Source organism: Tamandua tetradactyla, chromosome 13, assembly GCF_023851605.1.
Source record: "Tamandua tetradactyla isolate mTamTet1 chromosome 13, mTamTet1.pri, whole genome shotgun sequence".
NCBI classification, from domain to species: domain Eukaryota; kingdom Metazoa; phylum Chordata; class Mammalia; order Pilosa; family Myrmecophagidae; genus Tamandua; species Tamandua tetradactyla.
The window spans coordinates 74829791-74842843 of NC_135339.1; the positions used below are offsets into that span (position 1 = coordinate 74829791).

General features: G+C 46.4%; 1 protein-coding gene across 5 annotated transcripts in view; it reads left to right on the forward strand.

Moving 5' to 3' along the window:
• The window catches only part of VTI1A (vesicle transport through interaction with t-SNAREs 1A), a 380272-nt gene extending 372940 nt beyond the window's left edge, over positions 1-7332 (forward strand). For 4 of the 5 annotated variants that reach the window (XR_013161750.1, XR_013161751.1, XM_077126038.1 and 1 more), the window contains one exon: positions 6726-6833. Coding sequence is in view for 1 of the 5 variants with exons in the window: in XM_077126035.1 (XP_076982150.1) it covers positions 6726-6819 (94 nt within the window). In the remaining 4 variants the exon portion in view is untranslated. Of the gene's footprint in view, positions 1-6725 lie in introns of all 5 variants that reach the window. The other variant, XM_077126035.1, reaches the window with a different exon arrangement.
• Positions 7333-13053: the final 5721 nt, after the last annotated feature.

Sequence of the window (13053 nt, forward strand, 5' to 3'; positions counted from 1 at the left end):
AATGGTAATACCAATCTGAGATGAAAGAACCAGCAGATTCTAAAGACTGAGCCCCAAAGCTCAATGCAGAGGCTCTAGAGAACCTGGCAGGGGGCATCCTGTCCTTGGAAGAGAACTTTAAAAATCCGTAACAAATGTGAGCTGCAGGGATGGGAGCAGAGGGGAGAACTGGAGAATAGTCATCATGGAACCAAGAGGTCTGTGTTGTGGTCTGGATCTGAGAACTCAGTACCTTAGTGTCCTAAGGCTCTCATGACAAGCTTTAGGAATAAAGAAATTTATTCTCTCACAGTTCTGGGAGCCAGAAGTCCAACATCAAGATGTCATCGGGGAAACACGTATGGGGGGATCTGAAACATGTAGTGGGGGGGATCCTTCCTTCTTTCTTTCGTCCTCTGGTGGCCCCAGGCATTCCTTCATGTGTGGCACCATCACCCTGATCTCTGTCTCCATCTTCATGTGGCCTTCTCTGGGTGTCTCTCTGTGTCCTCTCTTCTTAAAAAGATGTCGAGTCATTGGATTTGGGGCCTCCCCTAAATTCAGGATGATTTCACTCAAGATCGTTTACTGATTATGTCTACAAAAATCCTAGAAAATACAGTCACATACTGAGGTTCTGGGTGGATATGAATTTGGGGGTAACAGTATTCGCCCTGCTATGCCCTGTGTGATTGAAAGTGAGAGGAGTCCCAACCAATCTTATTCAAAGCAAAAGGGAATTTTGGGGTACCTATGGGAAGTTTAAATGTGACTCTTCAGGTTTCGTGCTCACATCAGGATGCAACGGTTTGAATGCTGACATCACTAATTTGTCTCTTTTTCTCCATCTCTTGGCTCTGTCTTGCTCTTGTTGGCTTCCTTCGGGCGGGCTCCCTGGCTTTGGAGGAAGCCCCAGCAGCTTACCTTGTCCCTGTAGCCAGTCTCAGTGAACAGAGTACTTTTTTCTTGATTCTCCAGGAAATATCTCAAGAAGACTCTTTCTGGCTTCGGTCATATGCCAATTCCCAAACAAATAGTAGTGCAAGGGATCAAGAACTGTAATTGGCCAGGCCAGCCTGGGTCATATGTCCACCCCTGGAATCAGAGAATGGGGCCAGCCCCATGAGAACTCCCAGGATGCAGCTGGGGTTTCCTCAAAAGAGTTGTAGACAAAGACCCTGGATGAGCATGATCAGGTGGCATGACAACCACATAACTCTAGCTCAGGCAGCCAAGAACCTGGCTTAAAAATAATACTTCAAATTTAAGGTTGTGTTTGAGACTGATGACAACCGTGTAGCCCTCCCTGCTCCTCTTTTCATTTCTCTCTGGTGAATACGAATGTCTTGGATTTAGAATTTGGAGAGCCTGTCCTTAGACTGTTGTGTTTTGGAAGTGCCCAGAAAGAAGAGGTGTAGGCTCCTTTGCCCCCGAGTTTTCCCTGAGCTCTCATGGTTGCTAATTGTCCTATCAATTGTTACCATTCTGCCAGACCCCAAGCTGTGGGGCATCAGTATTCAAGACCAGTCAGCCAGGTAAGAAGGCATGTACAGGATGTCTCGTTGAACCTGTAGAGTGCTGTGCACTCGTCAGCTAATGAATGCAGGCTTGTAAAAGGGTTTGGACACTGCTGGCATCCTTAATGGGTAGGAGGCTAATAGCTAGATGCTAAAGCTCCACTTGTCTACAAGCAGCCTTTAGAAACCAGGAAGAGCATTCTATGAACCTTCAAGTGTGCACATATAAGTAGGTTCTCTTATTCATTCATTCATTCAGCAAGGATTTTTTTTCTTTTCTTTTTTTTTTTTTTTTTTTTGCAGATGTCTATGCCAAGCTCTATGTTAGGCACTGGGGAAACAAATAACAAAGGAGATTAAGAAGTTCCTTTTTTATATAGGAGAAACCTGCACAGAAACAAAAAAATCTTAAAAGCATGTGATAATGAAAACAGTAAGAGAGATGCACAGAGAAATAGTGACAGGAGAAAGGGTCAGGAAATTCTTCTTGGAACAGGTTTTGAAACTATCAGGGACTTGATTTTATCACCCTAAAAATGTTTATAGTCACACAGAAGACCTAATTCAAACTGACTTGAAAAATATAAATTTGTCTTCTCACATAATTAAAAGTCCAAAGGAAGGGCAACTTGCCCTAGAGATTGACCGTGTCTTGAAGACTGGGGGTCCATCTCTCTGCCATTTTTTCAACTCTCCTCTCCTCCAGTGGGTCACTTCTTTCTTAGGCTGGCTTCCCTCATGGAATCAAAATGGCTACAGGAGATCCAGGCCTTCAGATCTGGACCCTACACTATCCAGATGATCCAGAATTCCAAGCAAAGTTTCTGAGAGTCACTGTATTGGACTAATTAATTTACGTGCCTTGTCCTGTTCCAATTGCTGTGGCCAAGGGACTATACTAACCGTCTTAGCTAGAGGTCACATCGGATGTTTGGAGTGGAGGAATGAATGTGCCCAGCATACATCAGCAACAGGATGCCTACCTGAGCTTGCCGAAACATCATGTATTATATTATTATTCATCAACACACAGTGGCATTGGTTCTGGCTGGAAAATTCTTCACTAAGAAGTGTCATGACTGACCACAACAGAAAAGGATCCCAGCTTTTGAAAAGGAGGCAAAAAACCGTGTTCTTAAAGGAAAGGAAAAAATACATATTTCTGCCTTGGCTTCTGGAAGACATTAAGCCAGAGCCTCACTTGGCTTGGCCAAGTACCTCCTCTTGTCAGAGAAAGGGGCCAGTAGTGGATCACTTAGGAGAGCCTCTGTCACGCTGTGATAACAATCCCCAAATCTCATTGGCTTAATACCAAGTCTACTGAGTCCTGGTGCATACACTGGATATTAGCCTTCCATATGATGATGCAGGGATCCAGGCAGAGGGACTCTCTACTGTCCTGTACTGCACTCTCTGGAACGCGCAGCTTTCTAAATCAGGACAGCAGTTAAATGCCGCCACCTGAAACTGACAACCCAAGCTTGCTCACATTTCATTGGCCAAAGCAAGACATGTGGCCACACCCGAGGTTGAGGGGTAGGTGAATGCCCTCAGTGCCTAGAAGCAGAGAGGAACTGCATGTTAGAAACGCCTGCTCCGGTGGAGTGCCTGAGCAGAGAACTGTGCCAGGTGCCAGCCTGCCTCTTTCACTTGAACCAGTCTTCTCTGATTCCGGCTGCTACATGCAGGAGCTTGTTTCTAGGAGGGGAGGAGACGGGCAATGGAAAGATTAGCCGTTCCCTGCCTTCCACACGGGGATCAGTATTTTCAATAGTACTTTGTGAGTTCATCCTCAAAGTAAATGGTTAATTCATCTTGTATCAACAGCACTGTGATTCATAATGTAAACTTGGAGAATCCTTGATGTTTCAGGCCCACATTCCTTTTAATTTGGCTCTGCATTCTTTTAAAGCCACAGTGTGCTCACTTAATAGAATGCAGCATGCAAATGCACAAGTTTTTGCCTGGAGGCAATTTAGCCTGGCTGTTTCAATGGATGTCTTCTTTCAAGTGTATATTCTTTCTTAAATTATTTACTGGGTAAACACACTTTGCATTTTCAAAAGGGAGATTAAGACTGCTTGCTGCAGACCTAGTAGAACATAAAGCCCCTTCACCCCACCTTTACCCAAAGTTAGAAGGAAGTTTCCTTGGGCTTCCCCTCCAATTCCATTTCTGTCTCACTAGCTGGGGAACCCCTCTTCCCGACTTGTTTTTCTGATTCTGTCCAAACCCTGCATTCTGCTTTGCCTACAGCAGTGTCCTGGCTGAGGCTGTGCTCTAGGCTTCCTGGCAGATGGGTGCTCCGGTGGCAGCCTTTGTTCCCCTCTCCAAGCTGATTTGCTCCCATCCACTCCAGGGCCCTAAGAGCTCACTTTTCTGGTTCTTAGAGGAGCCATCTCTACCCCCACATCCTTGAGGTCCAAAGCTGGGTTAATGACCTGAGTAGGGTCAGGTCAAGCTTACTTCCAACCCCTCTTAGTTCTCAACTCTTTTTTGCCCCTGAGTACCCTTCATCCCAAATATCTGCCAGCCTTTGGTTTGAAAGCAAATGCCTTCTCTTGCCTCCTGATGTCTCCACCACCAGCACCCTCCTCGTTTCTGGATCTTCTGTGGAGAAGACCCAGAAGTACTCTGAGGAGGCTTTACGGTGTGAAGTTCCATCTTTGGGGGGTTTATTTGACCTTTTAAATTTTATACACAGAGGTACATGTACATGAATTTGCATGCACTTCTCCTCCATTCTCCTTTGAATGGAACAATTATCAGGCTGCATTCTTTCCTTATTGTTCCTTGGGCACTTATCTTACCCGGGTGCCAGCAACTGTGCAGACTGCTGTCATTAGAGGGGTGGACGCGTCATGGTCTCTACAGGTATAAAGTCCAGTGAGGCAGGGCAGGTGGCTGGGAGGGGAAGCCAGTTCTGCAGGCGCACCAAGGAGGGGGTGGAAATTCTGGTCGTTCTGAACCTCTGAGAGGAAGCAGTGAGGAGGCGACACCTTGGGGTCAGGTGTGTGCTGAGTGCATTAACCCTGTGAGCCTTTGGTGAGGGTGTTGGGTGATGTGCACTCCTCTTGGGCCTGAAATGAGGGAAGCCCAGTTTGGATGGCCAGGAACAAGCTGAGGATATAAGGATTCCCATGTATTCATTTTTCTATCCAGGCCTCAGATTAAACGAATAACACCCACAGTTAATTTCTTATAAATTAGCATTATGGATGCCTTGGGGCCCTCAACCCACAAATAAAATGGTTGTCAGCCAAACTATACAAGAGACACACCGCCATATATTACTTAAGGCAGAATTTTTAAGAGTTTTCACGCTTTTAATTTGTTACACTGCTGAGTTTCAATTTTGCTTATTTCCTTTGCAAGTCCGATCAAGGTAACTAGTAAATAGAGACTGTGACAGTGACTGGGGCAAACGGAGTATCCGGGGACTGTTTTTGAAGACTTCTGTCCCTTCCAGAGAAAAGGGGGGTGAACATCAGTTTGGGTTGTAACTGGAGCCACCAACTTGCACCGATCAGTGTTCTTAATTAGCTTTAGTTTAATAAACTGTGAAGTTCTCTATTTTTATTTGTTTATTTTGAGGACAGACTCTTCCTTACTTCCTGAGTAAATAGGGTCTGTGAAGTCTGAATTAGCTGTCATTGCAGAAGAATTAATGTCAGGGCACAGCCTTTCTAGTGGGGAAGGGAAGAAATAAACGAGACGACTTAGCTGAGCCTTATGTGATAAATGAGGACAAAGCCGACCATTCATCTCCTGTGAGGACAGTGGACCCAGGCACTAAAGCAGTTTTGCGGAAGACGTGTTAGCAAATGTGATCGTTTTGTAACCTGTCAGGGGGAGAGGGAGCTAGTCCTTTTAGGGTGCCACGAGGGAGTGGGTTTGTCTGATGTGACAGTTTCCATCCATCTCTTTAGGTTTGGGGAGGAAGGGGGTGGGTAGGGGGTCAGGAGGGGACTGAGATGTGGAGGCATCCACTGAAACTACAATCCAATGTCAACGTCCTTCCAGGAAATAAACTCATCCAGAAGCTAGGAAAGGCTGGGAAGACACTGCAGAGATTCACTAGCGAAGAGGGTAGGAGATCCGGCTTAATCTCACCCTGCTCCTTCCCTATGGAAGATTCCTGCCCACTGTTGTCTAGAATAAGGCAGCATTTCTGTTTGGTTCTCGAAGGATGGTCAGACTGAATTTTCCATGGTATTTTAGCAGGATGGGCAGATAGCCAGCTAGGCTTCCAGCCACTGTGTTCATCTGTTTCTGTGGGGTTCTGTGAGAGCAAGCGTGGGCCAGTCTGTCTGACCCAGGTTCCCTTTGAAATTCTCAACAAAGCATTATAATGTCCAGCTCTTTTCTCAGGATCAGAAACAAATTATGAAATAGCTTCATTAGAATCTCTCTGCATGCACCTCGGAGTACGTACCTCCCTCCTGGTTCTCCTTCCAAGTTATGGGGAACCCCTTAGCCTTTAGAAGAGCCAGGGCTGAGGGGGTTAGGAACCCTATGAGTAAGATCCCACCCACAAATGCACAAAAGTCTCTTCAGGTACTTTTTATTATTTCTCATTTCCATCCTTTTGCCATGGAGCAAATGTAATGTTTCCTCCTGGCTTAACGGAGCGGAGCATGAGCCCCAGTGACAGATGACGGTTTTACACCTAAGCTGCAAATTTGACACTTGCTTCTTAATCCTATCCTTTTCTACCTAAGTCTCTCTTTTACTTTTCCCTAGGTATTTTTGTACAGGTAAGTACCTTACTGACATATGTTTCCTTGGAGTCTTTTACTTTAACAGAAAACACTGCAAAAAAAAAAAAAAAGAAAAAAAAGAACCTCGTCTCCCATTTTAAATTAAGGAAAGCTGCATGGGGCCCCTGATCACTTAAGAGAATACATGGTACGCAGAGCCTAGAAAGCCTTTTGATTCGCTCAGCTGTGCAGTGAGCATTTCTCCAAGTACAGTCTGGCAGCTGTTACTGATAGAGTCACTCAATGCCTCCGATATCAATTGTAGAACCAAAAAGCTGTAAAATCACACCACACACACATGCGTACACACATTCACATACTCACAGACCCAAACTTGCACACACACACACACACACACACACACGCACACAAAGCTACTGTTGGATTAACCGGTGGCCTTAGGTGGCCTTTGTTAGAACAGCCTCCAGTTTCTCTGTTGTGGACTTTTTTTCCCTTTGCTTTCTCCTAGAATCATCCAGAACCGCATTCTGGTCGTCAGCCTGGCCATCTTCGTGGTCATCGCCACCCTGACGGCCATTATTTTTTCTGTCAGAAGACACTGATGTCTCTGTTGTCCTTGACGAGCAGCAAGAGCGGCGGTCCGGCGCGGCTGAGACAGGACGGGCACGTGCATCGCCCATTCACGCCGACAGGCCCTGCGTGGTCCCGCCTGCCCTCTCAACCCCGTTCAGCTGAAGTGCAAAGACTGTAAACATCTTTTCCATCCCTGTTTGCATGTGGGTTGACTTCCTTTACTAGGTTGTCTTCACCCCAATTGTTTTTAATTTTTTTTCAATGGAGGAAGGTGAATGTTGATTTGCCTGTTGGTAATTTCATCAACTGACCAAAACAGCCTTGCCCTGTGAACCTGCCAGGGGTCCTGGTTTGGGAGAAGGGAACTTCTCCTGGGCAGCGCTCAGTGGCCGGCTGTTTGTCACACATCTCTTGTCACCAGATTGCCCTTCTGTGGTGTCCAAGGATACAGGTGCAGAGAAAAACAGGGACTAGAGCCAGTGAATTGCTCCAGTGAACTAGCCCGTGTTCCTACCCAGACATAATAAATATACTCAACCTGCCTGAGTGGTTTCATTAAGAAGGTGGGTATTTGATGTCAGGTGTGCGGGAAATTGACTTAGGGCTTTCCCTGATTTTCTATTGCCTAATTTCTTTTCATTTTCTAATACAAGAATATTTTTGTTGAGCCTGCCTAATATCCACTTGTCGTAACTTTTGATTATCAGCCTCACGATATATTTCCTTGCCTTCCAAAAATCCTGTATGCCTCATAATTTGCTGGCAAAGGGAGCCCTGGTACAGTATTTAATTGTGACCTCATCTTACCTGACCTGTGTAAGCATCTCTGTATCCTTTCGGTTTTAATATTTGCACTGCCAAAAGCAACCCTCATACATGCAAAAGGTCTGACAAGGGTCTCTCCACATCCATCCCAGTATGTAAAGAGAACATGAATATTTCAGTAAGAGCAAGAACATGACTCCATCAGCGTGAAATTTCAACTGTGATTATAAATTTGATGCAGTCCTATAGGATGATCGACTAGAAATAAACTTCATGGAAAATGTTCACTACTAACCTCTTTTAAAAGAATAAGCGATTGCAGAATGTTTTTTTTTTTTTAAAGATGGCTTTGTTTTTTTACTGACAGATTTAGCAAAGCCTTCCTAAATCCAATATGTATTTAAACCTCTAACATTCTTTGTGATTTTCTCTCTTTACTAGTTGTCAGAGGTAACCGGGAATTGCACTCAGAATGAGTTAATTTGTAATCAGGCTTAAAGGTGCCCACGTTGAGATCATTTACTCCCTAGTTATAAAGCAAGATGTGTTTTTCTTAAGACTTCCTAGGCAGTTATGGGGTCCGTACTATCTTTTGCATATAACTGGAACTTAAAATCCTTGAAAAGCAATCCTTTTTCCTTCATAAGAAATGCTAAACACCTGTGCCCATGGCATGCCAGCACCGGGTGCAGCACCTGATTTTTACCCCTAACTCAGAACCTTTAGAGCTTAGAGAGAAAATGAAGAATATGGCAAAATCCACCAGAGAAATCGTACTTACTGGAACAGGCTGGGACCTGCATATGTTCACTACCAAGTCATTTAGTGTAGATAAAGCTGGAGCCTTTACTTTGGAGGGATGGTGTGGGATTTGGGCAGAATGAAGTAGGACAGCAAAGGAGCAGGAGGCTGGGCTAAATTTCCTATTAATTTAAGGATGCATCACAGCAAGAATCTTTTGTTCTGATAAGAGAATCCTGTGCTTAAAAACATTGAAGAAACCATCAAAAAGCAAGCAAGCCAACAAAAAAATCTCCTTATTCTGAAACATTAATAGTCGGAAAGTATTATACCAACCCCTCTGGTGGTTTCCTTCGAAGCTGTTGATCTTAGCTAAAGTGGATGACTAATTATCAAGCTGCTCCTCATGCCTCCATCCCTTCTACTACTCAGCAGAAGCTTCCCAAGGCCACCTGGCAAGCAAAGTCGATCTGATAATATAAACTTGCTGGCTCCTAAATATTTCACTAAAACCTGCATTCATGTTGCAGTAGAGGATGGGAGAGAGGGCGGTGCAATGCTCACCCCTCCATGGCTTTTGTTTTCTTTTCGAGTTCTTTCTCTTCATCAGCTCTTGCCTGGGGTTTTGCACCAATTCACCTACTGCCCAAGAGCACTTGGGGAGTGGGGAGAAGGTGAAGAGATGGCCTTCGACCCAACAGCTCCATCAAACCCACGTCCAGAGCAACCTCCCAGAACCGGGTGGTCAGGCAGCCCGCTTGGGAGGAAGCCGGTTTACAGGTCCCCTGAATTCCGCGCTGGCCCTCCTGGACGCTGGAGGAGAAATCAAAGGAGCCCCTAGGAGGGCAGACGGTTCTCCCTCCTTCCCTGCTCCCCTGGGGAAAACAGGAGGACCACAAAATCAAAGCAAGTCGTAGATCTGCGAAAGGAAAGGTTCTAGGTACTCAAAATGTCGATTTCAACGGATGGATAGTCTCAAGTTGGGAGCCTTTGTTAAAAATGATGTTTGGGGGGTGGGAGGGAAGGCATTGAGGAGGAGGAGGAGGAAGTGAGGAAGGAAGCCCTTGCGGTAGAAAATTCATGCAGCCGAAACAGCTTCCCTGACAGGATAAATAAAGCGGATGCTCAACCCTGCTCCAGAATCAAAAGCAATTTAATTAAAGTCTCTTAAGTTGTAAAGAGTTTTAAATGTTGGACGTTGAAGGCAAATGTCTGCAAATGCAGTGGGCTTGACGTCAGCTGCCAGGCCTAGGCTGGGAGGCCATTTGCTATTCTGTTTAAGGCAGGCTGGATTGTCTTATTTTGGAACCAGCTTGGTGGGGGGTTTGCTTTGCTACTGCTTCTGAGCCCTGAGCTTCAAAGGCCGAAATTAATGGTGAACAAAATTGTGCAGCTCTGGCCGTCCCACGCGGGGCAAGCCCATTGAGGGTTATCATTAAGTAAAGAAATAAAGAGGGGGAAAAAAGCCTGCCTGTTCCCAAAACCTCATCAGATAATGACCTCAGTGATTGGGTTTTCATTACCAAACAGCATCCAGAGATTATCTGCCCCACAGAAGAAGGGGGTGGGGGTGGGGGGTGCAGGAGGGAGGAGAAAAAAGGAAAAGCTACTGTCTTTCTCTCCCTCTCTCTTTCTCCTTTTTTTTTGCACATCTTTTCTTTAAAACTGTCAGATCATTTCAGTATTTCAAATCCGAGGAAAACAGCCTGCCTGCTGCTGTATTTGAAGTTGTAATGGTGTCAAAAAGTCACGACTGACTGACAGCCGTCAGTCCCAGAGGAGCTCATTAAATCATAAAAACTTGACAAGGAAATAATTGCGCATCGCCAGCAACTTGGCGCCTGTTTAGACGTTTTTATTTTCTTTCATTATTAGTCCCCACCATTACGTTCATTAACAAATTGCATTAAACAACTGTTAAGGGCTAATGATTTGTTTATCGCTTTTTTTATTATTATTATTTAAACATTAGCTGTGTCATGTGGTACCCCAGCAGCTTCCTGCCATCATCTGACTGAATATTTTTCCACTCTGAGCTCTGGGTACTGTTGGAATATGAAATAGATTATTCATTACTCTCCTCTTTGCCACTGATTTGGTTTCATGTAGCGTCTTCCACAGAGAAAGATGAAAACTTGTCAAAAATAGGTTATATCTTATTTGAGGGGGCAACAATAGCAGCAGGTACAGGCACACTTTAATATTTAATTAAGGCTGATGGTAACCCCTTTAAATGACTTTAGCTGTAAGTTATATTCAAATGCAGAAGAGAAAAATAATTGTTCTTAATTTGCAACCTGTTCAGCAGGCGCTCTTCATGGAGTTAGCTGGAAATTTAGAGCATAATTTCCAAATAATGAAATTTCCCATCATAAATATTTATGGCAGTTTGTCGACGTAGCTGAGAATTAAACCACTTTTGCCGGCATCCAAGCAATGATTTCCTAATCTCTTTAGTTTGAACTGCTAGCCTAGTGGAAGCACTCCGTGCTTACGAGTGGAAGGAGCTTTCCCAGGAGAAATGTGTATTTGGAAGGGAAGTCCAGAGCTAAGAACTGGTGGTTGCTTGTGGCCGGGGCTGGTTTCAAAGGAACCGCTATGAGTCTCCAGTCTTCAGTTCCGTTGCCTCTCCCTTTCCCTGAGAGTGTGGTTGAAACGCTGTGGTCTGGAGCGGGAGTAAGGAGGCACATCCTAAAGGAACACCTTTGTGTGTCCGGTCGGCAAGTGCAAGGCTGGGATGAGCAGGCGTCTGTGTAGTCAACTGGAGCCGACTGCAAACAGTGCTGGGATTGGCCTCCGCCTCTTTTCCTTTTCTGTGACTTGCATTGGTAAATTGATCTGCTTTTCCAGGGGCTACATGCTTGAGGGTCCTGGTACAAAAAAGCCCCACCATCATCATCACATCATCCTGAATCAGAACTCGATGGCATTCTCTGCGCCATGGCTGGCTGGCCTCACCTGCCATGCCCCGTGTAAGGCTAACCCTGGCAGCCGCCTTTTGGCCCTTCCAAGCCGAGGCATTGCAGTCAGTGTCGGGGAGTAGGGGGGACCTTGCTCTCTCAGCCTGTTTCCTATTTGCACTTTCTCTTTCCCAGAGGGACCAGAACCAATAGGCAGCTATGCCCTGGGTGGGAAATAAAGAGACACCCCTTGCGCTGCACAGTGCCTCTCGGCATCACCACTCAAGGACAGATGGTCCTACGGGTGCTGTGGCCCAGGAGGGGCCAGGCCAGCGGGCACGGACCTCGCTCTGCACCCTCATCCATCACTGTGGGTGGAGAGGCCAAAGATGTCTGGTTCTGGAGGGGCTCAAGCCTCCATTTAATCCCACTCCAAAATGACCACATGACAACCTACCCCACTTGGGATGACCTCCACACCTGAGACATGCTCAATGATTTTTCCAGAAAGAAAGCTGACTCTGGCATCCCAAGTTTGGCTCCCAGACGCCCTGAGTGAGGGTGCTGCATGAGACCAAAGCCAACCTCAAACTAGCCCTCACCCCTATGCTAAACCTGTTAACTATAAACTAGAGCCCAGGACGCTTTGCTAGGTTGTGTGGCTTTACTCTACCTATGGCCGTCCACATGATGTCATCAGTCAGTTGGCTCTTAGACAAGATTCCCAGCCTTTTCACATGGGGCAGGGAACTAAGCAGGGACAACTTGGAGTCGTTCTTGAAGCCACAGGCACTGAACCTAGGAAGGGTGATGTTGAAGGGTAACCCAGAGCAGGCTGGCCCCGGCAGGAGAACAGTGTGTGAGAGTGTGCTGGCCGTGAAGTCCTGAAATTGGTGGCTGAGCCCAAGTCAGTCTTCCCTCCTGTTGCAGAGGTGAGACAACACAGAGAAAGCTGAGAGGTTATCCATTTCCATTGGGACTCTGGGTCAGTAAGGAGGTGAACATTCCAGAGCCTGCTGATCAGCTGCAAATATGGCAAAACCAAAATGGCAAGGCAAAACCAAGGTAACAGAGCAAAACCAGGGTGGCAAGGAAAACTGAGAGGGCAAAGTGAAACCAGAATGGCAAAGCAAAACCAAGATAGCAGCACAAAACCAAGATGGCAAGGCGAGAGGGTTGGGAATGTGGGAGGATGTGAGGAAAGCAGATGGAGTGCAGGTGAAGGATGGTGGGATCGCCAGCACCAGGAAGTAGGATGCAGTTGAAAGGACCTGTCCCTGGGAATAGCTAGGAAGAGGGACGCAGGTAAGGAGGCTCCACTTTGTACCACCCTGGGCCCATCATTGCTCCCCTTCATGGGGGGAGGGGGGACGCAAAGAAGGGGAAAGACAGGTTGCATCTCTCTTGGAACCCCTGCCCAAATCACACATACCCACTCCGCAATTCCATGCCTCCAGGGGTTCCCTGCATGCTGTGGGGAAAGCGCTTTCTCCCCCTGAATTGCCTTGTTACTCACGCTACATAAATAAGGAAGGCATCCTAGAGAGAAGCAAAGACTCCAAGAAGCAGAGCTCTGGACTATGATTTAGTGAACTCCTGCACCCCCTCCTTCTCTTCATCCAGACAAGGCCCTTTGGCGTGAATAATAGCTCCGCAGCTCCAAAGCCACGATCGATCGGCTGCACAGGCAGCTCTGCTGAGAGCAGCCTGGACTTTTCCTGGGGGCAAGACAGCAGCCCACGTCCCGCCTGCCCACCTTCCCTGGCCTTCCCCAGGTGTGTCCCCCAGGGGACAGTTCCAGAGGGAGCCAGGGCTTTTCTCTAGCTCAGCACTGCTTTGTTGCCCCAACTTTTGTTT